Here is a 24852-nt window from a genome sequence, read left to right on the forward strand (position 1 = left end):
TGTGGTTCAAAGGAGGACACCAGGAGGAGCAGAGCCAAGGTGGAGACAGGACCGTGGGTGATGACACCTGGGGATGGGCAATTGGGTCATCACCTCCTGGCATCCATCTGGGAGGTGATGCTGGACCCAGGGGACTGCAGTGTGGCTGGCACCTGGGGGGACCTGCCAGGCACTGGGCAGGGAAGGCCACCATGGTCACTGGGGACAGGCAGGAAGGAAAGGAAAGTGAAAGTCCAGGGCTGCTGCTCCGGCCTGGCTGTTGCTATGACGACCTGAACAAAGCTCCTGCTCCCTTTTTCTTTTTGGCTCAGTTGTGCAGGTCCTCGGCTCCTTTGTTAATTGTTTCCTCGTCCAGTTTGGGGGATGTGCCTCCCACCTCCCCCTGGCCCCCGGAGCCCCTCGGGGGGCCCCTCTGGGGTGGCCGCAGCCCCCGGAGCGCGTGGAGGTCGCCGTGAACTCGCCTGTGTGTTCGGTGCTCGCTTGGCTGCTGGAAATCATCTGCTTCATCTGACCTCTCGGGGTCTTCTCCCTGGCCAGTGATCAAGAGCTTTGGCAGAGAGAGGCTGGTGACTTTGGTCACCCTCCCCAGCTGGGGAGGGGGTTTCAGAAGGGCTGGGGGGGGGAGGTCTGGCTGGTGCAGGGGGAGCTGCCTTTGCATCCTGCCCTGCTGCAGGCTCGGTCCTTGCTGCACAGCCCCGGGAACATCGTGCTCTCTCTGGGCCTCAGTTTCTCCATCTGTGAAATGGGAATGTCCAGCACTGAGCTCCTTTGTGTTTTGGGGTCTGTGGGTGCAGCCCACTCGCCACCTTTGGCTTCCAAATGCTGTTGTGCTTTGTGTTTGGTCCTCTGGGTGAAGGTGCCAGATGGGAAACTCTCCCGTGTAACTTCTTGCCTGGCTCTGGCCAGCTCCTGTGTGAGGGGCACAGGGCAAGGAGAAGCTGTAGGGGGGTGGATATGGGGTGTGGGTGCCCAAACCCCTCCAGAAACCCCATGTTCCCAGTTAGTACGTGGTGGCTGGGGGAGCCTGGAGTCCAGGGAGCCTGAGCTCTTCTCTTCTGCTCCTGGGCCTGGGTGAAAACAATGTTTGGAAAAAAACGTGATTCCCATGGAAGAAAATGATGGTGTGGGGGAGGAAATGGCTTTGAGTCAATGGAATTTTCCCCCTTGGTAAAACATAAACAGTTCTCCTTCAATGTTGACATAACAATTTAAAGATTTCATTATACAGAAAAAGACTGTTTGTCAACATTTGTTTGTCCAAACCAACCCCCTCACTCTCCAGCTGGAGCATCCTTTTGCTCCCAAGTGTTGTTTTCCTTTGGGAAGGTGGGTGATGGCATTCCCGGAGGAGCTGGTGGTGGGAAGTGAGGCACAGGGCAACCTCCTCCACAGGGAGGGCAGCAGAGGCCCTGCCGGGGTCCCCTTTCCCTGTCGATGCACCCCAGTTCACATGAGCACGTGGTCCCACCAGTCCCAGTGTCTGTCTGTCTGGCCAGAGGGCAGAGCCCCCCCCCCCCGGCTCCCTGTCTGCCCACCCCATGGTGGTCTCGTGGCTCTGGGCTGGTTGTGGTGGTCTGGGCAAAGGAGCAAAACTTGGGGGTGATGTAGGAAGGAGAGGCTGGAAGCCGGGATTTGGGGGCTGCCACCTCATGTGCTGTGATTTTGGGACTCTCTGCATGTCCTGGCTCCAGCCTCGCGCTGGGAGCGGTCCCTGCACGACGGGGGTCCTGGGGGGTCCCGGGGTGGCTCCCAGGATTCCTCCGAGTCCTGCTTCGGTCTTTGGGGGTGTCTGGGTCCTGCCACAGGACTCCAGGGCAGAGGGTAGGAGCAGGCTGGGGGCTCCAGGCAGTGTTATGCGTGGGTTCCCGGGCCTGGCAGGGGGTCCCGAGGGGAGGGACGGGGCAGAGGGGCCGCCCCGGAGCCGGCTGCTGGCTGGCTGGACCGGTGTCCCTCCTCCTCCTCTTCCCCTCCTCCTCCTCCTCCTCCTCGCTCCCTCTCTCCGCCCGGCGCCGGGGCAGCTCCCACCGGAGGCGCCGGGGACATGGAGCGAACCTGAGCCGGGGGCGGCGGAGCCCGCACCGGTACCGGCACCGGCGGCAGCACCGACAGCGGCGGCGGGGACCGGGACCCAGCGCTGCAGCGCGGCGGAACCGTGAGTGCGGCCGCGGGCACGGGCCGGGGAGGCGGAGTGGGCACGGGTATTGCCCGAGGAGGCACCGGCGCGGCCCCGGGGCTGCGAGCATCCTCCCGGGGCCACCGGAATCCTCCCGGGTCGCGGTCTCTGACTCCGGGTTGGCTTTGGGGGCTGGGGGGGGGGGGGGGCGGCAGGACGCCCCCAAAGCCCTTTTGCTTAAACGGGGGAAGGGAAAAAGGGAAGGGGGTGCAAGGCCCGTCCCTCGCACAGCCCCGTCCCCGCTGCAAAGTTCAGGGACTGCAAACTCTCCTCCGAGAGCCCCCCGAGGCCGGCAGCCGCGGCGGGGCGAGGCCCGGCAGGCAAGGGGTTAAGCCACGGCACCCCCCGGGGGAGGCAGCCGGCGGGCAGGCAAGGGCTTAAACCCTCCACAGCATCTCCCCCAGACCCTCGATCCGGCTGCCGAGGGTCGCCCAACTGAAGCCCCCTCCCCGGGACCCCCGTCCCACCCCAGCCAGGAAGGTTTCTCGCCTCTTCCCGGTGGGAACCGTCCCCTTGTCCCGGGCACACAGCCCCGGCCCCCACACTGAGTGCTCTGGGTTGGTGATACAGGGGGGCAGCAGGGTACAGGCAGCCCCCCGAGACAGGGGGTCACAGCAGCGACAGACGGACACGCTGTGCCAGCACAGAGGGACACCGTGGGCGCAGGGCCCGGCTGCCCTTCCCGGCCCGGCACACGCCTGTGTCCGCGGGGCCCGGGGCTGTTTGTGGGTGCTCGTGGCTCTGCTGTGCTCAGGAGTGCGGGGTTGGGGTCCCCATCCCTCGTGTCCCCCGATCCCTCGTGTCCCCCGATCCCTCGTGTCCCCTGATCCCTCGTGTCCCCCCGTCCCTCCTGTCCCCCCATCCCTCGTGTCCCCCCATCCTTGTGTCCCCCGATCCCTCGTGTCCCCCCATCCCTCGTGTCCCCTGATCTCTCGTGTCCCCCCATCCTTGTGTCCCCTCATCCCTCGTGTCCCCTCATCCTCGTGTCCCCCCATCCCTCGTGTCCCCCCATCCTTGTGTCCCCTCATCCCTCGTGTCCCCTCATCCCTCGTGTCTCCTCATCCCTCGTGTTCCCTCATCCTCGTGTCTCCCCATCCCTTGTTCCCCGCCGCACCATGGCACGGGGGGCGACACTCCTGCCCCATCCTGCATCTCCCACCTCCTTCCCGAGGCGCACTCGGCGGGCAGAGGCGGTTCCCGCCCGCCGGGACAGCCCCGCTCCGGCCGGCCCCGCACGGCCGCGGCCCCGCAGCTCCAGCGGGAAGCGGGCGCCAGATCCCGGCAGGAAAAACTTGCCGCGGACGCCACGCGGGGATGTTTATCTGTCCAAGAGCGGCTGAGATGGTTCTAACAAACCGTGTCGTGACAGAGCGTGGCTGGAGTGAGGGTTTGGGACCGGGGTCAGCACTAAACTCTTGTCACTTGCTGGGACTTCAGGGCGGGTGAACCTTGTCGCTGAGCTCTGGACCTCCCCGGTCCTGCCCTGCCTCCCGCGTCGTGTGTCCCTCCATCCAGGGCAGATTTGGGTCTCTGGGGGCTTTGGCACCGTGGGGCATCTGGCACAGGGTGGCTGGAGGGACTGGGGTTGCAGGCGTGGGGGGATTTGGGGGATTTTTCCCCCTAAGAGGGATGGTAAACTTGACTGAGGGAGCAGCAAGGTGGGCGATGGAGAGCAGCCCCTGCCCTGAGCTGGGACCCCCGCAGTTAAACACCAACAGAGTTAGTGGTGGAAGAGAGAAACCGAGAGCTGCCTCACGCAGGGAGCCGTGGGGAGAGGTTTTTGTGGGAAATGCACAAATAAATACAAAGCTTTGCTTCTTTCCACCTCCGCCTAATGATTTCCAGTGTTCTGTGCAGGGGTTTCGGTGCCAGTGAGGGATGTTGCCCAGGAAAAATTACAGACCATGGCCACGTATTGTTCGAGTCTCAGTTACATCTTGTGAGGTATCTTCAGCTTGGAAAACACTTGACTTCCAAAGCAAATCTGGAGTAATAGATTTTAGGAGTGAAAAAGGACCATTAGCTCAGCTAATGTGATTTTCTCCATAGCACAGACCAGATAATATCACTCAGTTACTCTCCTATTCAGCCAATAACTCGTGTTTGTAATTCATGCAATTTCCTTTTAGTTCAATTTAATTTTGTACAGAATCCATTCTGTTGACACTGATACAGTACTTTTTTTTCTTTTCTTTTTTTTTTGCTTTTGGAAAGCCTTCGATTTCAGAGGCTTCATGTTAAAAATAGCTCCTGTCCTTTGACAAATGTGGGCAGGCTAAAGACAGTTTTCTAAATCATTTGCGAGTGACACATTTTTACCAGCATCTCCCTCCCTGCTGTTTATTCACTCAAGACTGCCAGGGCTGCCCTCCCGTGGCATCGGGTCTGGTGTCTCACACGGGAGGTGAAATCCCTTTGGAGGAGAGTTAATAGGTAGGAGCAGAGATCTTTAATTTTTAAAAAATCTGTTTTCCTCCCCGAGGTGAAGCTCTTCATGCTGTCGGGCAGCTCCTCTCCTCTGGCCTGTTGCTTTTTTTACCCCTGCCAAGTCAGAGCACCCAAACTATCCCCCCCCAACCCCAGCCCCGGGAAAGTCCTTCTGACAGCAAAGTTTGTTCCAGCCTGGGTGCAAGATGTCCTGGGGGGAACAGCTGGACTTTTTGTCTCCCTGCCTCAATGTCCATTTTCCATGGGGGTGCTGGGGGAGCTGTGCCCTGGCACGGGAGGCCCTCAGGGAGATGGAGCAGATCATAAACTTGTTATGTGCTGGAGGGGTTTTGATTTCGTTCATGGGATGCAGAGGAAGTGTTTTTCTCTCCGTGCAGGGAACAGGGAAGCACAGTAAATCTAGTCTTTCAGTGGGTTTATTTTTACATTTGTTGTTTGCTGGGGGGCTCCCCACGCCTGCTGCTCTCACTGCCTTCCTGGAACTGAATCTTTCCAAGGTTGAGAGGTCCTGATGCTCCCTGGGAGCAGGTCAGGGTGAAGGGTGGCTGTGGGAGCTGGCAGCAGTGTCTCCTGCACTGCCCAGGTGAGTCTTTCAGGCTGATGTTGGGGGAGGTTGTGAGGGGCTGTGTCCCTGCTGCTGCTGGGGTTGCAGAGCAGGCACAGCTCTGAGCCATGGCCCGTGGATGGAGCATCCTTGGCACTGCAGATGTGGGAATTTTGCTGGCAAATCCATGGGGTGGCAGGAAGGATCCCAGTGGGATACGGTGGGCTGTGTGGTGCACAACATGGGACACCTGGCTCACTGCTGGGGAGGCCAGGTCACCTCTGCTGTCCCCAGCCCTCCTGTGTGCTCGGTGCGGCCACGGCTGCTCAGAGATCCCGTGCAAAACAAACTTGGAAGGGTTTTGGTGTGGTGTTGGTGCTGTGATGTTGACAGTTCTGCTTTTTGGAGAGTCCCTCACTGCAAACCCAGCAAATTGAGGGAGGTCAGGGACCCCCGGGCCTGGCAGAGCAGCAGGACAGCCCACGGCCCGTGGCTCGTCGCCGTCCCGCGCGAGCACGGCGAGCCCCGTTTTGTCTGCCCGCCACCACGCCAGGCTCCTGCTCTTTCCAGCTTTATCCCACTGTAAACACTGAGGGAGCTCAGTGTCAGGTCAGCTTTGTGCCTGCACGTGGAGCTGCAGAAATCAGGAAAGCTTTTATTCCCAAAGTGACAACCTTGAACAGGCGGCTGCGGCCAAAGGGAGGGACGCGCTCCCGGCGCAGCTCTGCTCTCTGCTTTTACACCTCGGAAGTTCCCAGTCCTGCTCATGAAACGGGTGCTGCTTATTCTCCTAAAAGAAAAAAAAAGAAAGAAAAGCACTTATTTTTTAATTTACTGTTTAAAAAAAGAATCCCCTTGCAGCCAGGGCAGTTGCTACCTACAGCCTGAGATGCTGGTTGGGCTCTTTTGTTCTCCCCCGCGGCCGCGCTGCTGAACTAGAGCATCGCTGAGAACTGGGGGCTAGTGATGAAATATTCTCATTTCATTTTCCCTCAGCTAGAAAACACCGACGGGTCAAAGCTGCCTCTTTTTGTGTGTCTTGACAGCAGCCTGGTCTGGCAGCAGGGCTGATGGAGGAGTTGTGCTCGGTGGGAGGGAGAGTCCAGAAAGACTGGGCAGCCCCGGGGTCGGGCGTTCCCCGGCTGGGGGTCCCTTGCAGCATCGTGGCCACCCCTGACCAGCCAGGGCAGGGCAATCCTCAGTTCTGCTGCTTTATTTTTTCACAAACTCTGTGGAGGTTTTGGTTTCATTGCACCGCGGGGAGGAAGATTTGGGCCGCTCAAAAAAGTTTTGCATGATGCATCACAAATTTCCAGCCCGTTTTAACCCAGTAAAGAACATGCAAAAGAGAAATTAATGAGTGCAGCTTGTGGCAGTTCTGCTGGAAAATATCCCGGTGACTTTACCCCACCCTGTGCCTTTTGGGGAGTAACTTCAGGAGGCAGATTGGCTCCTTGGGTAGAGCTGCTGCTGGCCCTCCGTGCCCCCCGGGGAGCTCCCCAGGGCTGGGTGCTGCTGGTGCATGGCTGAGAAGTGCGTGGGCTCCTCCAGCCCAAGGAAAGTTGGCAGGGTCCGAGACATCAACTTTGGGAAATTTTTCTGCTGCTTGGAAGTCCTCCCTCCCTCCCACTCTGTGTCCACCTGCTCCAGGACCACATGTCCCAAGCTGGAACTGCTCCAGCCCAGAACAAGGGCCCTTGGTCTGCCCAGTCCCACCAGCTCGGGAGGAGGCTGGGGAGGTGTGGGGGACACGGCTGCCTGTGTGGGGCCCTGCCTCCTGGCAGACCCAAAATATGGAAGTGGGGATGCAGGGGCTGAGTCTGCCTCAACAAAGCATTAATACAAGTGTGCTGGAGCACACAGTTGGAGTGGAGGATGGCAGCAGGGGCACTGCTGGAACAGCCTTGTCCCCTTCACCTCCAAGCACCCCAGCAGCACCGTGGACCCTGAAGGGCTCTGCAGCTGCTTTGAGATCAAATGTGGTGTTTTTCAAGGGGAAAACTACTTCTGTGAATGGAGAGAAGCTCCCTTCCCTGCCTTCTGGTACCAGAGGGGAGCTCCCTTCTCTGCCTTCTTCTGCTGCTCCTGCTTGCAGCCCTTCAGCTGAAGAATGCAAACTGGGAGATGGATCTGAAATATTTGAAATTCTGTCTCTCCATAATTTAATGCTCCATTACCACCCAGGCCTGCTCCAGGCATGTGACCATTATAAAAGATGCAGCCTGGTGGCTGCAGAGGCCGGGCAGCCTCCCCCCACCTGCCCCCGGGGGTCTTATCAGAGAGGAGCAAGATAACATGGTGCATCATTTAAGCCTTCCACCTGGAAGACCCCTGTGAGCACCCAGGCCAAAATCTGCTGGCCTGAGTTCTTAGTTTTTAATTCTGCCTGGGGAAGGCAGCTGGTGGCATTTCATTGTCTGTTGGGTGGAAAGAGAATAAGATTATAAATTAAATATTGCAAAGGGAATTATTAAAAGAACGTGGGGCAGCGGCGAGCCCAGTGGGTGTGTTTGATCCTCTTTGCTGGTGCAAAATGGGGTTATGGTGAGCTGGGCTGAGCCAGTGTCCAACAGAAGATGTAGAAGCAGGTAGGTAGAAGTACCTCATGGTGTTGCCAGCACCACGAAGCAGTTTCTGCCACCCCTACAGTGCTGGGTCCCACGCTGCTGCCCGGAGAGAGCCAGAAGTCAAAGTTCTTTGGACATGAAAGTCAAACTGGGTGCTTGGATGGGTGTGGGCCCTTGTCCCCCGTGGTCTTTCTCCCTTGCTCTGGCTGGGTGTTGAGAGCACAGCGAGGGTTTGCAGCCATGTTCAGAGCTGGGAAAACCACTTGTTTGAAAAAGCTGAGCTGGGGATGGTGCAGGTCAGGCTCTGGTGTGTGGAGCTTGGTCCTGGGCTTGCACGTCTGCTCTGCTCCCCGTGCTGGTGGGCCAGGCCACCAGTGCTGGGCACCCCATGTCCCTCCTGCCACCACCCCATGGCTGGCAGGGTGCTTTGTCCCCCACCATGTTCCCTGTGGGATGCAGAGAGGAGATGCAGCTCAGGGTGGGGAGAGGACAGGGAAGGAGTCTGTGAAGAGGCAGGGCAGGCGCCGGGCACACGGCGTGTCCTCCATGTGCTGACACCGGGGACATGGGGGTGCTGGAAGCCACTGCAGCAGAAACTGGGGGCCATGCAGAGCTGGGACAAAGCCAGCAGGGTGAGCAGGAATGAGACGCGTGTGTACAGGGCCCAGGTGTGTGTGCACGGGTGTGCAAGCTCCGAGCAGGGCGGGAGGGTCACCCCCACCCAGCAGCCCCTCTGGTACCCCTGAAGAAAAGCGGTCTGAGGTGGGAAGGGTTTGGAGAACTCTCTGCTCTGGCCCAGGGTGGTGGCCGTGCCTGCTGCCTTGCCCACAGGGCGTAGGGGAATGCCAGAGCCCGGCTTATCTTTTGTCTGGAACAATAGAGGGCTTGGCCCTATTGTTCTACCTTGCAGCCCCAGCCGGAAAGCGAGTCCCCTGGGGCAGGGGCTGCACTCGCCTGTGCCTGCCTGCAGGAGGGGACTTCTGGGCAGGGACAGGCAGGGCCAACCTCACCAGTCTTTGCTGCCTGGCCCTGCTGCAGTGGGCAGCTCTGCAGGTGAATTCCCAAGCAGAAGAGATGGCTGCTCAGGACCTTTCCTGCTCCTTTTCCTTGCTGGGATGCAGGGATTTCGAGAGCTGGAGGGTCAAGGGCAGGCTGGAGGAACCATCCTGCATGGGTGGCAGCATGGGTAGAGGCAGAGCAGTATCTGCCTTTCTTGAAGGCTCTCGGGTTGTGATTTGTGTCTTCAGGTGCCTTTGGGTTTCCCGTGCTGTGTCATTCCCACTGGTTTGCCTCGGATCCACCCTGGGAACCATCCTGGGGAGCAGGTTTTTGCAGGGGGTGTCTGTGCTCGTGCGTTTTCAAGCAAGGCTGGGGCTGGATGCTGGTTGGGGCTCTTGGTACAAGTGGCACAGCCCGGGGGAGCACAGAGCTCTGCCTGTCAGCACCTCAGGCTGCAAACCACAGCCCCACGGTCCCTTACACTCCCCCCCACCCCTTTCCTCCTTCTTTCCTTAGGGGGTCAAGCCAAAGCTGCCCCATCCCCTCGGGGCCCCCAGCACCCCCAGCCCAGCAGCTGTGCAGCCCCGGCCGCCACGTGTGACTTTGCCAGGGTGGCATGAAACGCCTCCAGTCCCCCTCGTCCTGCCCTGAGACCCACCCCAGGGCACACAAGTGGTGAGAAGCACAGCCTTGCCTGCCTGTGCCTGCCTGCACGGGCAGAGCAACTGTGCTCTGCCCACAGCTCCCCTGACGCCGGGCAGGGAAGCGCCGGGATGCGGCGTGTGGGGGCAGGAGCTGCCAAAGCCCCTCGCTGGAGGGGGCAGGCACGGGGACCCCAGGGGAAAGCAGGATACGGGGTGGGGGACAGGTGGCATGGGGCACAAAGAGCCCCTTGTGTGCTGCAGAGAGCTGCGGGCTGGCTGGGGGCTGTTGGACACCCCCGTGAGGGCGGGGAGGGCTGGAGGCTCCTTGCTGGAGAGTCTCTGCCCTCGTCTGTGCTGTGTTTTTGTTGTGCAACGAAAAGCGACCCGGCAGGGCCAGTAGAAATGTGTTCCCGAGTCTCTCTGCTGCACCAGAGGAGAGGAGCCCAGCTGGGAGCTGGATTTCATGGGCTTCAGTTCCTCTGAAGTGAGAGGGGTGAGGTGTGAGCCCAGCCTTGCAGGATCTTGTGATTTAGAGGGTTGCTGCTCGGATCCTGTGGTGGAATGGGGTGATGGGGGGACCCCCCCACATCCCAGGGGTCACTCTCTGAGGTGAAGCAGTGGTAGCAACACAAATGGCATGAGCCAGAGCCCTGCACCCTCCTGCCACTGCTCTCGCAGATGTGAGACCTGCCCCGTGAACCCCAGTGGTGCTGGTTTTGAGCCTGGTTGCTGCTGCTGGAGGATGCTCTGGCTCACCCACAGCACAGAGCAGTGGGGCTGTGAGCTCTGTGGCTCACACTAATACAGGGGAGAAGCCAGGCTGAAAGGGTTTTCCTTGGGGGTCCTCATCCAGGCTCAGCCAGCCGTGGCTCCTCAGAGCCAGAGCTCAGCAGGAGCAGTGTCAGAGCTGACATTAATGAGGGTGAGATGATTTGGGGAGGTGATGGACGGCTCCTGGCACCCAGCACCCTCCTTCAGGCTGCCTTTGCTTTCAGAGGGAGGTTGGTGTTGGCTCCGGCAGCTCCTGGGGCAGCTCCTGTTGCACCAGCAAAACCAAAACCCGTTGCTGAAATGTCCAACAACCCCAGCAGCTGGAACTCCCCCCTGCCCTAAATTTGGGTGGCAGCTGGGGAGGGTAAAGTGGCTCCCTGGAGGCTTTGTCCCTTTTATGCCCAAGCATGTGACAGGGTGTAGGGACCTGTTTCTTGCAGCTCAGGATCCTGTGCAAAGGGACCCTGAAGGTTTCCAGGGTGCTGCTGCGGGGTGTGGGGCGTTGCAGGCGGAAATGTGGCCCCATGATTTTTGGCTGCCATCATGGGCTTGGGTGCAGTGGGTGCACCAGGGCTGGCTCCGAGCATCCTTTTGGTGCTCATGTATGTGCCCCGGGGGAACAGGAGTGCAAACAAGGTGGGATACTCCCCCCTCCCCCCCAAAAAGGAGCCTCCCGCAAAACCTGGGGGTGGCTGGAAAAAAGAATGCCATTAGTGGAAGGTGTGCAATGCCATGAGAAGCTCAGCCAGGGGAGGGGGTGGTGGACACCAGGTGATGCTGCGGGATGCCATGGGATGGACCACCGGGCTGTCCCCAAATAGCACCTGGTCTGATGTGCCCCAGAGCTCACCCGTGGGCCCCCCTTGGCACAGTGCATGGAAAAAGGGTTCAGAAAAGCCTGCCCTCCCTGCAGCCCAGCCCGGGAGGTGAAGGACACGTTGGTGTTGAGGTGGGTAGGTCCCATGTCTTTCTTTTTTGCCTGAACAGGAGAGGAAAAGGGTCAGATGTCTTTGCCCCTCCGTCATGCGATAGGAAAGTATTGTTTACGAAGCAGCCGAGTCAAACGTGCCCTCCGTTCTGCCTGGAAACGCTGAGTGAGTGAAATTACACAAAAACGACACCAAGATTGGCCTCCCTGATAAGCCTGAGGGCTGTTTTTGGGTGAGGGGAGGACAGAAACTGTGAAGAAAAGGAGGGAGATGTGCTAAGCGGGCTCCCTTGCCGTGCTGTGCCGTCACCGCCGCGCCGTCCCGCCAGGGCTGGGTGAGTTGTCCCCATCCTTCACCTCCTGGCTCTTCTGCCCTCCTGCTACAAGGGTGGATCTTTCTTTATTTGCTCTGGTTTTGCTGCTTTTAAAAATTTCCTTTCCATAATTAATTGTTCAATGTACTTTGGTTGAGTCTCGGAGCGGGGTGATGGAACGAGGTGATGCCTGTGCTGGGGTTTGGGAGCAGCCCCAAGGACCTCTGCTGGGTCCCAGGGACCTGGCAGCTCCCCACAACCATCTCAGGGGCTCTTGGCCACATGGCATCAGTAGAACCATGGTCCTGATCCAGGCCCCTGGGTGCTGGGTGTAAAGGCTCAGCTGGGCAGGTTTTGCCACGCGGTTTTTTTCGCGCCCCGGTAAAGTTTTATGCAAAGGAGGAAACATTTTTAAAAATTATTTCTGACACAGAAAAAAAAGGAAAGAAAGAGTAAATCCCTGTTCTCCAGGAGTTGCTCCCTCCTCTCGCTTCCCCTGCACCTTGTTAAGGGCTGTGATACTTCTGTGTTTCCTTGACGTGCCGTGAAAGGTAGGAAGGGCAGAGGAGAGGGGGGCAATGGCAGGAGGCACTTTCAAAATATGAAGGTTGTGGGGTTTGTGCTTTTCCCTGGAGTGTTTAGACCTGCTGGAAAGGGGAGTTTCTTCTGTGAGCACCTCTCCCGGGGTCAGCCCTGCCCAAGCACCACTCCTGCACCCCAGGGCTCTTCTTAAAGACACTCTCAACCCCCTGACCACACAAAGCCCATCTGCCTGCAGAGCCAGAGATGCTGCGAAGAGATTTTTGCCTTATTGCCATGTCTTATTGACTGGAATTAAAAAAAACCCAAACCATCCTGCAGACTGTCTGGTCTTGAGGCCAGGAAAAGGGAATGACCGGTGCTGTCCCCGGCCATCCCATGGGCTGTCCCTGGGATTGTTCCCTCTCCTTCTTCCTCCAGGCTTTGCACGGTTTTAAATAATTCCAGCGCGACGGAGTTTCCTCCGCTTCCCTGATGAGATCATTCCCCGTCTAATAAATCTCGCGGCCAGGAAGTTCCACCTGAGGTTCAGTTTAATTTTTCCCCTACTTAAAACCCTCCTATTGCTCATCCCAGTAAAGGAAAAATGTGTTTGGGTCGTGGCTGTGAAGGCGATGGACCCGTGCCAGTTTACACCCGGGGAAGGATCCAACTGCCGCTTTGTATTTGATTTTATTATTTTATGAGCTATAAAACTACAGGCTGGGCTTTGTTTGCATCCCTGGATTTGGGGTTGTGGAGGTATGGGGGGTTCCTAGCAAAGCTTGGGGGACTAATCCTTGATGCCAAGACAGGAAAGCATTTTGCAGTGATGTGTCCTCCTGCCATCTCATAAGAAACCAAAGCAAGGTGACAAAACCCCCTCAGAAGCGCTGTGAAACCGGAGTGAAAACCCCCTCGGAAGTGCTGTGAAACCAGAATCAGCCCTGAGCTGGAAATTGGTAGTAAGGGGGGCATGGGCAGACTGGGAGGTGGCCCAGTTAAAATGTGTGCCAGGTTGGAGTGAGTGGACCCGTGGACCCACAGGGAACATGTTGTGTTTGGCTCATCCTTATCACAGGAGGCTTCGTTTTCCCGTTCCCAGCCGGAGCATCCTGCGTATCCAGGCTCCATCACCCCCTCCTGGGGCCCAGCTGGTCCCAGGACAGCCCCACACTGTGGAGATGAGTGGGGCACAAGCAAGTGGATTTCAGCAAGTGAGATTATTCTGTGAGACTTAGAAAAGCTGGAGCTGAGCCTGTGAGGACAGAGCTGGCTCTAAGGACTCGATCTGTAGCTTAGTGCTCACATGAGCCATCGGCCGGTGCCCTGAGACACCCTACACAGAGCTGGGATCTCCTGCTGTGATGATGGACAATGTTTATCCACCCTCTTCAGCATCCCAGGTCCTCCTTTTCCCCCTGCCACAGCCTGGGAATCCCTCTTTTTCTCCCTGTCTTGCAAGTGTTCACCTAAGTGAATTCAGTGATTAATACCGGTTATTTTTTCTCTCTCTCCTCATGTTTTGAATAGTAGAACTGATTTGATTTCCCCCTGAACCTCTGAAGGGCTTCTCTGCTGGCAGTCATCAGAGATCTGCATTTCATTCACAGCCCTGGATATGGCCCGTGGGCCTTTGAAGAAGCCAGATTGGGTTGTTTTTTTTTGGCTACAATTAGTAAATGCTATGCTAGCTGGTTGAAACTGCTTTAGGGTTAAAGCTTGCAAGTGCCATGTGGTAACAGGAGACCTGCACTGCTGCTTTTCATCTTAGTAGATGAATTGATGTTCCCCCACCCTTTGATGCCAGAGTTTTTCCCATGGGACCCCAAGACTTGCCAGGATGGAGAGGGGCACGTGGGCTCTGGGGGGGTCCCTCTGGGGTGGTGGAGTGACCATTGGCTACTGCTGGCGGGATGTGCCTGGGAGCTCACGTGAGCATGATTCTGCCCGTAGCAGGTTTTGGCAAGCCAGGACCAGCCTACCCTGCTTGCTGGGCACTTACTGCTGCCCCTCTGCCCCCCAGGGCATCACCCTCCCAAAATCCTCCCCCCACCTGCCAAAGATCTCCCTTCTTGGAGCTCATTTTGCAGCTTTTCCGGCAACCTGTGCTCTCGGCAGCCTTCTGGGCAGACGGAGGTTGCGGCTTTCTGTGGGAGCACTGGTGACAGGTGGGGTGTTGAAAAGATGGCAATTGAGGACGTGTAAAATGTTGGCTGGTGTTTCCCCCCCAAGGCCGAGCGTTTCCGCTGCACCCTGGTTTGTGGGGCAGCACATCTGGGTGGGTGGGTGCCCGTGATGCAGCCCCCAGGGTGGGGGGAGCACGTGGAGCTGTGGCTCTCACGTGGTGACAGCATTGCTGGGCCTGAATATGTTCAGCATCCAACTGCCTTCTGGGTCTCAAACCTGCTTTTCCAGAAGTGCTGAACCCCAGGATTTTATACTTTCTGCCCCGTTTCTCCCTCACTGGAGACATTCAAAACTCGCCTGGATGCGTTCCTGTGTGGTGTGCTGTAGGTGACCCTGCTCTGGCAGGGGGGTTGGACTGGGTGATCTTTCGAGGTCCCTTCCAACCCCTAGGATTCTGTGATTCTGTTTCACCTACAGCGTGTAGCCAACCTGCTGATGGTCCCTGCCCATCCACCGCTGGGGGTGGCAGAGCCCGGGTCCCCTGCCTGCTTTCCCCATCCCTGTCACGGGATGCTCTGCATCCCCAGGGAGGCACGGCAGCCCCGTGAACTTCCCCTGGCTGGGGCCATTCCCTCAGCTGTCCCTGGCCACCCCTGCCCGGGCACAGTGGAGGAAGCCATCCATTCTTTTATGTGTGAAGGCACGGCGGGCGGAAGCGCTTGGAAACGGCCCCGAAAGGACATTCCAAGTCTGGCAGGAAAGCGACCCGCTTGTCTGGCAGGAGATGGGCTATTGTCTGTCCTGGTGGCTGGCCGGGATTCCTCAGGTCCTGCTTGGAAGAAGAAAACGTCCGTGTGTGTCTTATTTTTTCCTCTGCCCTCTCTCTCTCGGGGGTGCCAGGGGCTGTGAGCGCTGCACGTGGCTGGTGCGTGCACAGGGAGGGTTGTGCTGCCCTGGCTCTCCTTGGCCTTGCTGTGTTTGATCATGGCGTGTTTTCCCTCTTGGGTTTTTGCCCCATGTGTTTCTCCCCCAGCTGGGTTGGTTACCTGGGCCCTGGAGGCCACAGGAGGAGTGGCTTTGTGGATTTATTTAGGAATATCTGGGCACTATGCTGGGATTTGGGAAGGAAGACTCTTCCTTATCCTGTGAACTGATGACTTTCTGCTCTAACTGGGGAGGGAAAGGGAAACAAAAGCCTCAAGAGCCTCCCCTGCTGCCCCTGTCAACCTGATGGTGGCTGGTGGGGGCAAGGTCAGCCTGAAAAACTGGACAGCCCAGATCCCTTGGCCACTCACTGGCTGCTCTTCCTGAGTCCCCCTTCTGCGGGAGCCCTTTGCTGTCCCCCAGGGTGGGATCAGCCCCGAGTCGAGGGGCAGGATTAGCCCCAAAGCAGGTGTGCTGTGACACAGGGCAGGGATGCTGTGACACAGGGTAGGGCTGCTGTGACACAGGGTAGGGCTGCTGTGACACAGGGCATGGCTGCTGTGGCACAGGACAGGGATGCTGTGACACAGGGTAGGGATGCTGTGGCACGAGGTAGGGATGCTGTGGCACGGGACAGGGATGCTGTGGCACAGGGCAGGGCTGCTGTGGCACAGGGAAGGGCTGCTGTGGCACAGGACAGGGATGCTGTGGCACAGGACAGGGATGCTGTGGCATGGGGCAGCACCGTGGCAGTGCTGGAGACTTGCTGTGTTTGTGGCTTTCTGGCCTCCTGTGCTCTCCAGTACTTTTGCAAAGGGCTTGAGTTTCACGTAACCTCGGTGCCTGCTTCGTCCCTGCTTGAACCATGGGGAAAACATCCCCCCTGCCTTTGGGAAGCCTGGCTGCCAGCATTGCCTCCCCCCCCCAGCCACCCTGTGGGCAGAAACTCTTCCAGTTACAGGCAGGATCTGTTGTGGGGAGGAAGCCTGGTCCAGTCCACCACACTTTTGCCAGGTGGCTTTTTGGCTGTTCTTCCCCTTTTGCTGGTGGGGTGATGCCAGCAGCCCCCTTCTCTGCAAAGCCAGACCCCACACAAGCTACCAGGAAGAGGCTCAGGGTACTTGGGGGGGGGGAGTCTTGGCATCTCACTTGCTGGTTTCTTACCCCCTCCTTGGCCTTTTGAGTCATTTTGCTGCAACACAAATGGGGCAGATAGGATCAGCTGGAGGCAGGAAGGGTGGCACGGCCACGGGGAGAATTGCAGGATGTGCCATTCAGGGGTAAGATTGGAGAAAGAAAAGCTGTTGCCATCCCAAAAATCCCAGCCTTGCTGGGCTGGGGTTTGGAGGCAAGGTGAGTACACTGATGCCCACAGACTGCAGGCCTTTTAGGGCTTGAGATGCTGACAGGAGCCCCTCGTGCCTCCCCAAAAGTCTGTGCTGGGAGGAAGCAGCCCCACGGGTCCCTGCTCCCTCACAGAGGACTCGTGACTCCGGAGTGGCTCCATTTTGTTCCTCCAAGCTGGCACTTCGCATCCCAATGCCATCCCCTCCTTTCCCCTCCACCCTGCATTAAATGGGAAACATTAAAGGCAAAGATCTGTTCCAGTCCCCTGTGCCAAGGCAATTGTTCCTGTCCCCTCGTGTGCCACAGGCAGCCCTGGAGCCCAGCACCTGAGCCCTCGGCGCTGCACGGGGACCGGCCCCGGTAACGAGCTCACGGTGCCGTCCTCTCCTTTTCCTTCTCCCTTTCTCGTTTCGTTTTGTTCGGCAAACCACGTCATAAACCCACAATGAGGCCCCTTTCAAACAGATCCCCGTTAAAGCACCGGCCCCCGTTTTAAGAGTGAACTTCCGACGGCACCGGGAGGTGAATGAGAATAGGGATGTGACCTGGGAGGTGAATGACAACAGGGATGTGACCGGGGAGGTGAATGACAATAGGGATGTGACCTGGAGGTGAATGACAACAGGGATGTGACCTGTCGGAGGAGCGGGACGGAGCTTTTGTGCGCGGCTGAAAGCGGGGGCATCGCTCCGTGCTGCTGCCACCCCCGTCCCCGGGCACCCGGGCAGCGTCCCGGCCGCAGGGCTGCACCGAGCAGGGTTTTCTTTGCCTTTTAAAAGCCAAAAACAAACAAAAAAAAGGATGGAGCAGCTCTGCACCCGCACCTGCAGGTCCCGAGTTAGGAGAGCGCTCAAGGCTGAGGTGCCGCGGCCACCCGGCCTCCGTGCCTCAGTTTCCCCACCTGGAGCACGTTGAGACCACGGGCTCTGGGGCAGCACATCCCGCTTCCACGAGTTGTCGGAGCTGGCGGAGCCGCGGGCACAGCTCCCTGCTGGCTGCTCCCTGCTGGCTGCTCCCTGCTGGCTGCTCGCCACCGCCGCGTTGCTGCCAAACCTGGCCCTTTCCTCCCCAGCCCAGGCGGTGGGTTTTTTGGGTGGGCTCTGCCGGTGTCCCCGTCCCCCCCCCCCCCCCCTCCCCAGCGCCGGGCTGGCCAAGGTGATGCGGGGGCAGGAAGGGGCGAGGCGGGCGGTGCCGCAGGATGCAGCAGCCGCGGGCGATGCGGTGCCGGGAGGAAGGCGGGCGGGCCGGCCAGCGCCGCGATGTGCTGAGCGGAGGGCGAGGGAACCCAGATTAGGAAAAAAAAAAAAAAAAAAAAGCAGCCCCGCTAAGATCAGAAAGGCTGGCGAGCACAGTGCCCCATTGTGGAGCTGTCACACTTCCCTTTACTTTATTGCTTTTGTCCAACACCCTATTGTTCCACTTCCTTTTGTCCCCTATTCACAGCCCTGGCTTTTCATTACCCAGCCGGCCTTGTTGTTTTCGTTTCTTTTGTTTGAAGTTCCTGAGAGGAAGGTTTTATTTTCAGCGGTTTGATTAATTCGCAGCTTGAGCTGGGCTTTGTTTGTTATGTAAGTGCTGCCCCCCAGCCCCAGCTCAGCACCCCCCCCCCCCACATCCCAGCCCTGGTTTTGGGGGGGTCCTGATGAGCCATCAGTGGGGGGAGGAGGAGGATGGCGAGAGGACCAGGGATGCTGGTTGTGGGGTGCCAGAGCCTGGGCAGGATGATCTCCCCATCCCACCATGGCCCCTTTCCATCTTGGCAGCCCCTGTGGTCCTGCAGCCTGGATTCTGGCAGCAGCCAGTGTAAATCCCTTCCTTTTCCCATTATTCCTCGCTGAAAGGTGAGCACCCCAGTATGGGGCCAGACTGGGAAAAGGGGGGGGTGGGCTGTGGCCAAGGGGGTGGCCCGTGGCTCTGCTGATGACCCTATCACCCTTTAGGATGTCCATGAGGAGCCCTGTTTCTCCCTACCTGGAGCTCGATGGAGCGGGCAGCATGGTGAACTGCAGCATCAAGACGGAGGAGAAGAAGGAGGGTGTCTATGAGTCCCCACCAGGGGCTGCCCCCAGCACTGAGCCCCGTCCCAACGACCCACCAGGGCCACCCCCGAAGGAGGGCACTGACCCCCAGGCCCTGCCACAGGTGGGTCCCATAGCTGTGACAAACACTGGTCCTGCTGGGCTGGCAAAGCATCATGGCCATTCCCACTCCAGACCTGGGCTCCTTCCCCTGGTAGAGTGGGTGGTTTGTTTCCCTGGATGGTTTTTCCTCATCCCAAGGAAAATGAGCTGGAGGCTGAGGTTCCCCCGAGGTTTTCTGGCCGTTGTTGACTCTCTCAGGTCAGCCCTGGGACTTCAGTGCGTGGAGCACCCATGGCCACTTCCAGAGGTGCTCCAACCCTTCATTTTTAATTGCTCTTGGGTTTTGTCTCCCCCTGACCAGCAGCCTTCAGCCCTCCCATTCCCTGCGCTGCCTCCCAGGGGGATTTGGGCTCGGAGGAGCCAGGCAGTCTAAATAAATAATAGAAACCTCCAGCAAACAAATCTTTGTGGCACGAAGAGCAGAGATGCTCTCAAGTCAGGCTGGAGCAGGGAGGATGTGCCTGGCAGAGTGTGGTCCAGCAGTCAGCTGGGCATGGCCAGTTCTGAGCATCCCACTGGCCCAGCATCTTCCCGGAGTCCTGGGGACATCCCTCTCTGTGGGATGGGGTGCCAAGTGACACTGTGTGTGTGGCAGGAGTCCTGCTCTCCAGCCAGCGATGCCCTGGAACCCCGGCGCTCTGCCTTCGAGCCGGCTGTCAGCAGCCAGGAGAAGCTGGACTTCAACAGGAACTTGAAGGAGGGTAAGAAAGGTTTCTGAGTTGCCTCTGAGACCTCCCCTGCTCTCTTTGGGCCCCTGGTTATTTTTTTGCTGTGGGATGGGGGTGAACCACCCCGTGCTGCGGGTGCAGAGCCTGGGGCTGTGCTCACCTGGCTGTCCTCCCTCTCCCTGCTCTGCTGACCCTGGTCCCTGCTGGTGTGGACAGTGATGCCAACCATTGAGAAGTTACTGTCCAGTGACTGGAAGGAGCGGCTGCTGGGCCGGAACACCGCCGAGTCCAAGGAAGTGAAAGGTGAGGTCTGCCCATGTCCACCCACCTCCACCATCCTCCTGCCCACACCTGTGCAGCCAGGGCTGGAAACAGGGCAGTTCTCCCGTAGCTGGAGCAGAGATGTGCCTACAAGTGTGTGTAGTCAGTAGAGATTTGTGCTTTTTTTTTAACCAAATCATTCATTTGATTTCTTTTTTTTGGGGCGTGAGCATCCCCGATGAAAGCTCTCCTTGGACTGCACAGAGGGGATGGTTCAGCACACGGGGGGGGTCTTTACACTCCCCACACCAGCACCCAGTGGTGATGCTGCTCACCTTCCCCAAGCCCCTGACCTGCAGCCGCTCGGTTTCTTCCAGGAACCCAGGAGAGCCTGGCAGAGAAGGAGCTCCAGTTGCTTGTCATGATCAACCAGCTGTCCACGCTGCGGGACCAGCTCCTGACGGCCCACTCGGAGCAGAAGAACATGGCAGCCATGCTCTTTGAGAAGCAGCAGCAGCAGATGGAGCTGGCACGGCAGCAGCAAGAGCAGGTGGGCTTGGGTCCCCAGGGGAAGCGTTTGCCAGGGACCATCCATCCCTTCAGGAATCCCTCTGGGATCTGCTGGCTGCAGGGCCAGGAGTGGTGGGGAGGTGGCTTTGGCATCATGGGCAGTGGGACTTCACTGTCTGCCCAGAAACCCTCCCATTTTCTGGGCCCATCCCAAAGGCTCCCAATCTTGCTCCCTGGTGCCAGGAGGACAAGGGTCAAAGGAGATGGGAATTGCTCTTCTTAAAATAATTAAACCACACTGGGTCCTTCCTGACCATGCTCTGTTTGAACACCTCTTCGTCCTCGGTGCTATGGGCAGGGGTGACACCCCCAGCACACCCTGGGGTGGGGATGGCACTGTCCCTCCCAGCCTGTTTCTCTCTCCATGCCCTGGGAAGTGGCTCAGGATTCTCTGCAGACCCTTTGTCTCTGTTCTGCTGGTGTTGAGCAGCTCGTGCTGGGCCGTGGCCCCTGTGGGGCCCAGCTCAGAGCTGCTGGTGACGCTGCTGCCTTCCCTCTGCAGATCGCCAAGCAGCAGCAGCAGCTCATCCAGCAGCAGCACAAAATCAACCTGCTGCAGCAACAGATCCAGGTAAAGGTGGGGGACACCTCCCTCTGCCCCCCATCCCGTGCTGGGAGATTGCAGCCCTCCTCGTGTGCTGGGCTCGTGTCCCCTCCTGGGGCCAGGCAAGGGGACAGCACTGCCTGCAGTGTCCCACAGAGGTTCTCTGGTCTCTCTGCTTCTTTCTCCTCTTCCCTCCAGCAGGTCAACATGCCCTATGTCATGATTCCTGCCTTCACCCCCAGCCACCAGCCTCTCCCTGTCACTCCTGACTCCCAGTTAGCACTGCCCATCCAGCCCATCCCTTGCAAACCAGGTGAGTGGGGTCCCCGAGGGCTGTCCCAGCCCTTTGGGGTGTCCCCCAGCCCCCCAACCCCTCTCCCTCTGCTCCCCACAGTGGATTACCCAGTGCAGCTGCTGCACAGCCCCCCTCCTCCCACGCTGAAGAGACCCGCCGGCTCGGGCCACCTCCAGATGCAGGTACAGCCCCAAAGCAGCTCCATCCCCCCAGGCTGGGGTGCTGGGCAGGGGGGGGGGCTACACTTCACCCTGCTTCTCCCTCCACCACAGGAGACCTCACAGCCACTGAACCTGACAGCCAAGCCCAAAGGTTCTGACCTCCCCAGTGCCTCCAGCTCGCCCAGTTTGAAGATGAGCGGCTGCCAGTCCCTCACACCAAGTCATGGGGCCACCAGGGACCTGCAGACCAGCCCGTCCAACCTGCCTCTGGGTGGGTTCCCAAGTGCCTTTACTGATAGTCCATGCCCTCCTCTGGCCACTTCCCAGAGACTGGGGACATCTCCCTGGGGTCCCTCCTCCCTGGGTGGCCTGGGTGGACACCTGCTGCTCTGTGCTACCCCCTCAGGACATGCAGTTGCAATGGTCAGAGTGGGGTGGGGTGCTGCGGGGTGTCAGAGGAGCTGGTGCTGATGGGTGCCCATGCTGGTGTCCTGCCAGGGTTCCTGGGAGAAGGTGATGCCATCACCAAAGCCATCCAGGACGCGCGGCAGCTGCTGCACGGCCACAGCGGAGCCATGGAGGGATCACTGAGCAACCCCTACCGCAAGGTGAGCCCACCTCTCACCCCACCACAGCTGGGTCTCCAGCTGTGGGCAGGCTCCCCTGGCTTGGAGCTGGTTCCTGACTCTCTGCTGTTCTGCAGGACCACGTGGGGATCGACTCTTCTCCAGTGAAGGAGCGGATGGAGGAGACCCCCACCCACCGGCTGGATGAGGCCCTCTTGACCTGTGAGATGGATGGTAAGGACAGCTGAGAGCCCCATGGTGTGACCCCTGCCTGCTCCTTCCTGGGCTCCTGACCCACACCGGGGTGTCGCCACAGGCTCACGGCACTTCCCCGAGTCCAGGAACAACAACCACATCAAGAGGCCCATGAATGCCTTCATGGTGTGGGCGAAGGACGAGAGGAGGAAGATCTTGCAGGCCTTCCCAGACATGCACAACTCCAGCATCAGCAAGATCCTGGGTGAGTGCTGGGGATGGGTTTGGGGGGCTTGGGGCAGGACCCTCCTCTACATCCCTCTTGGGGGACTCAAGCTCCATCCAGCTGCTCACTCTGCTTGTCCTCAGCCACCCACTTACGGGTGATGTCCACGATAGTGCTGCCCCTGTTGTAGCATCACTTTTGGAGGTGCCTGTAGTAGTGTGGACCCCACCAAGCCAACATGTCACCTCTCCTGACAGTCCTGCTGTGGTTCTTGGTCACACTGGTCCTTCCCCGTGGCCATGTCACTATTAAAATCATGTGGTGCCATCACCCACATCCTGTCCAAAGGGCCCTGAGCATGAATCAGCTCTTGTGATGGCTGTAGAATTACAGAATATCTCAAGTTGGAAGGGACCTGTAAGGATCATCAAGTCCAACTCCCTGCTCCCCACAGGAGTACCTGAAACTAAATCATATGACTAAGAGCATCACCCAGATGCTCCTTGAACTAGCCAGGAGCTGGTGGGGGGTTTCACCAGCTTCACCACGGCGGGTCGGGTCTGAGCGTGCCCGGCGGCTCCTCTGTGCTCAGGCTCCAGGTGGAAATCCATGACAAACCAGGAGAAACAACCCTACTACGAGGAGCAAGCCCGGCTGAGCCGGCAGCACCTGGAGAAATACCCTGACTACAAGTACAAGCCCCGGCCCAAGCGCACCTGCATCGTGGAGGGGAAGCGGCTGCGGGTGGGCGAGTACAAGGCGCTGATGAGGAACCGGCGGCAGGACGCCCGGCAGGGCTATTTGATCGGGTAACACACCCCTTCCCCACCCCCTCCCCAACCCTTTTCCACTCCCCAACCCTTCCTGGGGGGCTCACCTGCCAGCAGGGTTCTTGCAGGGACAGAGAGCGCCTTGAACAGCCCAGCTGGTGACTGCCTTCCCCTGTCCTGCAGGTCCCAGGGCAGCCAGCTGCCCCCCGCCTCCTCCGAGGTGCTGTACCAGAGGCCGGTGGGCATGCAGCTGACCCCCCCACTGATGGAGCACTACCTGCCCCGTGGGGGGGACCCTGGCATGCCTGTCATTGTCAACACCCGCAGCCTCAAGGAAGGGGACGGTGGTGACGACGGGCACTCGGTGGCCGAGGGCGAGATGTACCGCTACAGTGAGGAGGAGGACTCGGAGGGAGAGGACAAGAGTGATGGCGAGCTGGTGGTGCTGACAGACTGAGAGGGGGGGGGCCCCAGGATGGGTGGCTGGGGAGGGGGGTGGGTGGCAGGGCTGGCTGCCACCAAAAAGGAGGTCACAGCATCCCCCGATGGGATGGGACTCGGTAGAAGGGCTGCGCTGGGAGCAGAGGGGAGCACACGGGTGCTGCTTCACCCCACCCAGGTGGGCACACAGTGGGTTGTTTGTTGGGGTTTGTTTTTTTTTTTGGGGGGGAGGAGGTGCTGCCCAGGGGAGTGATGAGCAGTGATGTGTGCTGGAGGAGGCCATGGCCAGGATGTGCTGAACCCACTGGGCAACCTGGCTCAGCCTTGCTTTGGTGGCGGGGGCCACCTGGCTTGGGGACACGGGTGCTGTGGTTGCTGAGCTGTCCTTCACCCACAGCCCTCCTAGGAGGTTCCCAAGGGTGCAGGAAAACCTCCAGAGCATCTCCCAGCCCTCCAACACCTTTGCAGAGAACTTCCCCTGCAGCCACCAGCCCCACTGCTGGCGACACGGGATGGGGACACGCTTGTCCCTCTCTCAGCCCTGCCTGACCTCCTTGCTGCATTTCCCACTTGGTCTTTGGAGCCTGCCAGCAAATTCCCATGGAGCCATTTTTAGCTCTCGCCTGGCCTGATGACCAGCCAAGGGCTCCAAGGAGCCTTTTATGCTCCTGACAGCTCTGGCCCACTTTGTAAATGAAGTTGCTGCATGTTCTCTGGCTGTGCCCTTACCCTGGGCACCAGCCCCAGCTGCTGTGGGTACATCTCCATCTCTGGGCACCTCCCTCCTGCTCTCCAGCTCTGCCAGCTGCAGGCTGTGCCCTGGGCCTGCAGCATCAGGCCATGTGAGAAACAACAGCCAGGATTAAAAAAAAAAAAAAAAAAAGGAAATAATGAAAAAAAAAAAGCAAAAATACCCCTTTGTCCCAGTCAGAGCCCAGCCCGGGGGTGTCTGGGGTGCAGGGTGGTTGGCAGAGCCTGCAGTTTCCAGCTGTGTGCAGTGTCCAGCTGTGTGTGCAGTGTCCAGCTGTCCGTGCAAGATGTCCAGCTGTCCAAGCAAGGCTGTGCCTGCTGTGTCTGCCTGTACCTGCAGTGTCCATGCACCACCCTGTGGCAACAGCCAGAAACAGGCACCGCGGCTCCAGCCGCAGCCACCAGGTCCCAGCAGAGGGACCTTGCCGGGGTGCAGAAGCAGCCGTGGTTGCCCGGGGCTCCAGGCAGGGCCACAGACCCTGCCCTGGGGACTTGCAGCAGATCCATGTGCTCAGCACAGGGCAGGGGTCTGGAGCAGCAGCTCCACAGCATCGGGGCTCGGGTGATGCTGCCCTGCACCCCAAGGGGCTGTTCATCCAAGGGGGAGCATCTTGCCTCCTCACCCCCTCCCCAAACCCCTCTCTCCTCTCTTGCCCTTCGTCAGTGCTTTATTTATTCCCCCTCCCTGTGCTGCTCTGGCTGGGACTGGGGGCCCTGGGGAAGGGGTTCCAGTTCCCAGGGTGGGATTGGCTGCAGAGGGAAGGAGATGAGCCTGACAAAGATGCAGCTCTTCCTCTTCCTTTTGTCTTTTTTTTTGGTGTTTTTGTTTTGTTTTGGGGCTTTCTTGTGTTTTTGTTTTGGGTTTTGTTTTGTTTTTTTTTTTAAAGACTGTAAATATAGATAGAGCTTTATTTTGTTAATAAGACGATGAGTAACTTAACCTGTATATTTCACAT

The 24852-nt window shown here is 58.8% G+C and overlaps 2 protein-coding genes across 4 annotated transcripts; one reads left to right on the forward strand and one right to left on the reverse strand.

Annotated features, from left to right (window-relative positions):
• Window positions 1-307: 307 nt before the first annotated feature.
• On the reverse strand, window positions 308-13225 carry LOC127393840 (uncharacterized). The gene is made up of 4 exons (XM_051639327.1): window positions 13217-13225; window positions 10997-11125; window positions 2026-2349; window positions 308-529 (listed from the first exon to the last, which is right to left on the reverse strand). Exons 1-4 carry the CDS (start codon window positions 13223-13225, stop codon window positions 308-310), a joined length of 684 nt encoding a protein of 227 aa, XP_051495287.1.
• Window positions 2052-24003, forward strand: SOX13 (SRY-box transcription factor 13). 3 transcript variants are annotated; one of them, XM_051638875.1, is made up of 14 exons: window positions 2052-2152; window positions 18249-18450; window positions 19045-19150; window positions 19334-19420; window positions 19756-19928; window positions 20451-20519; window positions 20691-20805; window positions 20887-20969; window positions 21060-21219; window positions 21447-21556; window positions 21652-21748; window positions 21831-21974; window positions 22528-22744; window positions 22889-24003. In XM_051638875.1, exons 2-14 carry the CDS (start codon window positions 18250-18252, stop codon window positions 23160-23162), a joined length of 1836 nt encoding a protein of 611 aa, XP_051494835.1. In that variant the 5' UTR covers window positions 2052-2152; window position 18249; the 3' UTR covers window positions 23163-24003. The 3 variants fall into 3 exon arrangements, with proteins under 3 accessions (XP_051494835.1, XP_051494836.1, XP_051494837.1); XM_051638876.1 differs by having other exon boundaries at window positions 20694-20805; XM_051638877.1 differs by lacking the exon at window positions 19334-19420.
• The last annotated feature ends 849 nt before the right edge of the window (window positions 24004-24852 follow it).

Source organism: Apus apus, chromosome 23 (genome assembly GCF_020740795.1).
Source record: "Apus apus isolate bApuApu2 chromosome 23, bApuApu2.pri.cur, whole genome shotgun sequence".
Lineage (NCBI taxonomy): Eukaryota > Metazoa > Chordata > Aves > Apodiformes > Apodidae > Apus > Apus apus.

Coding starts and splice junctions, on each gene's coding strand:
- LOC127393840 (XM_051639327.1), bottom strand. Junction 2,350..10,996: donor GTGCCAAGGGGGGCCCACGG/GTGAGCTCTGGG, acceptor CCCCCGTTTAAG/CAAAAGGGCTTTGGGGGCGT. Junction 530..2,025: donor CCATGTCCCCGGCGCCTCCG/GTGGGAGCTGCC, acceptor ATCACTGGCCAG/GGAGAAGACCCCGAGAGGTC.
- SOX13 (XM_051638875.1), top strand. CDS start 18,250: ATGTCCATGAGGAGCCCTGTTTCTCCCTACCTGGAGCTCGATGGAGCG. Junction 20,520..20,690: donor TGCTGCAGCAACAGATCCAG/GTAAAGGTGGGG, acceptor TCTTCCCTCCAG/CAGGTCAACATGCCCTATGT. Junction 21,557..21,651: donor TGAGCAACCCCTACCGCAAG/GTGAGCCCACCT, acceptor GCTGTTCTGCAG/GACCACGTGGGGATCGACTC.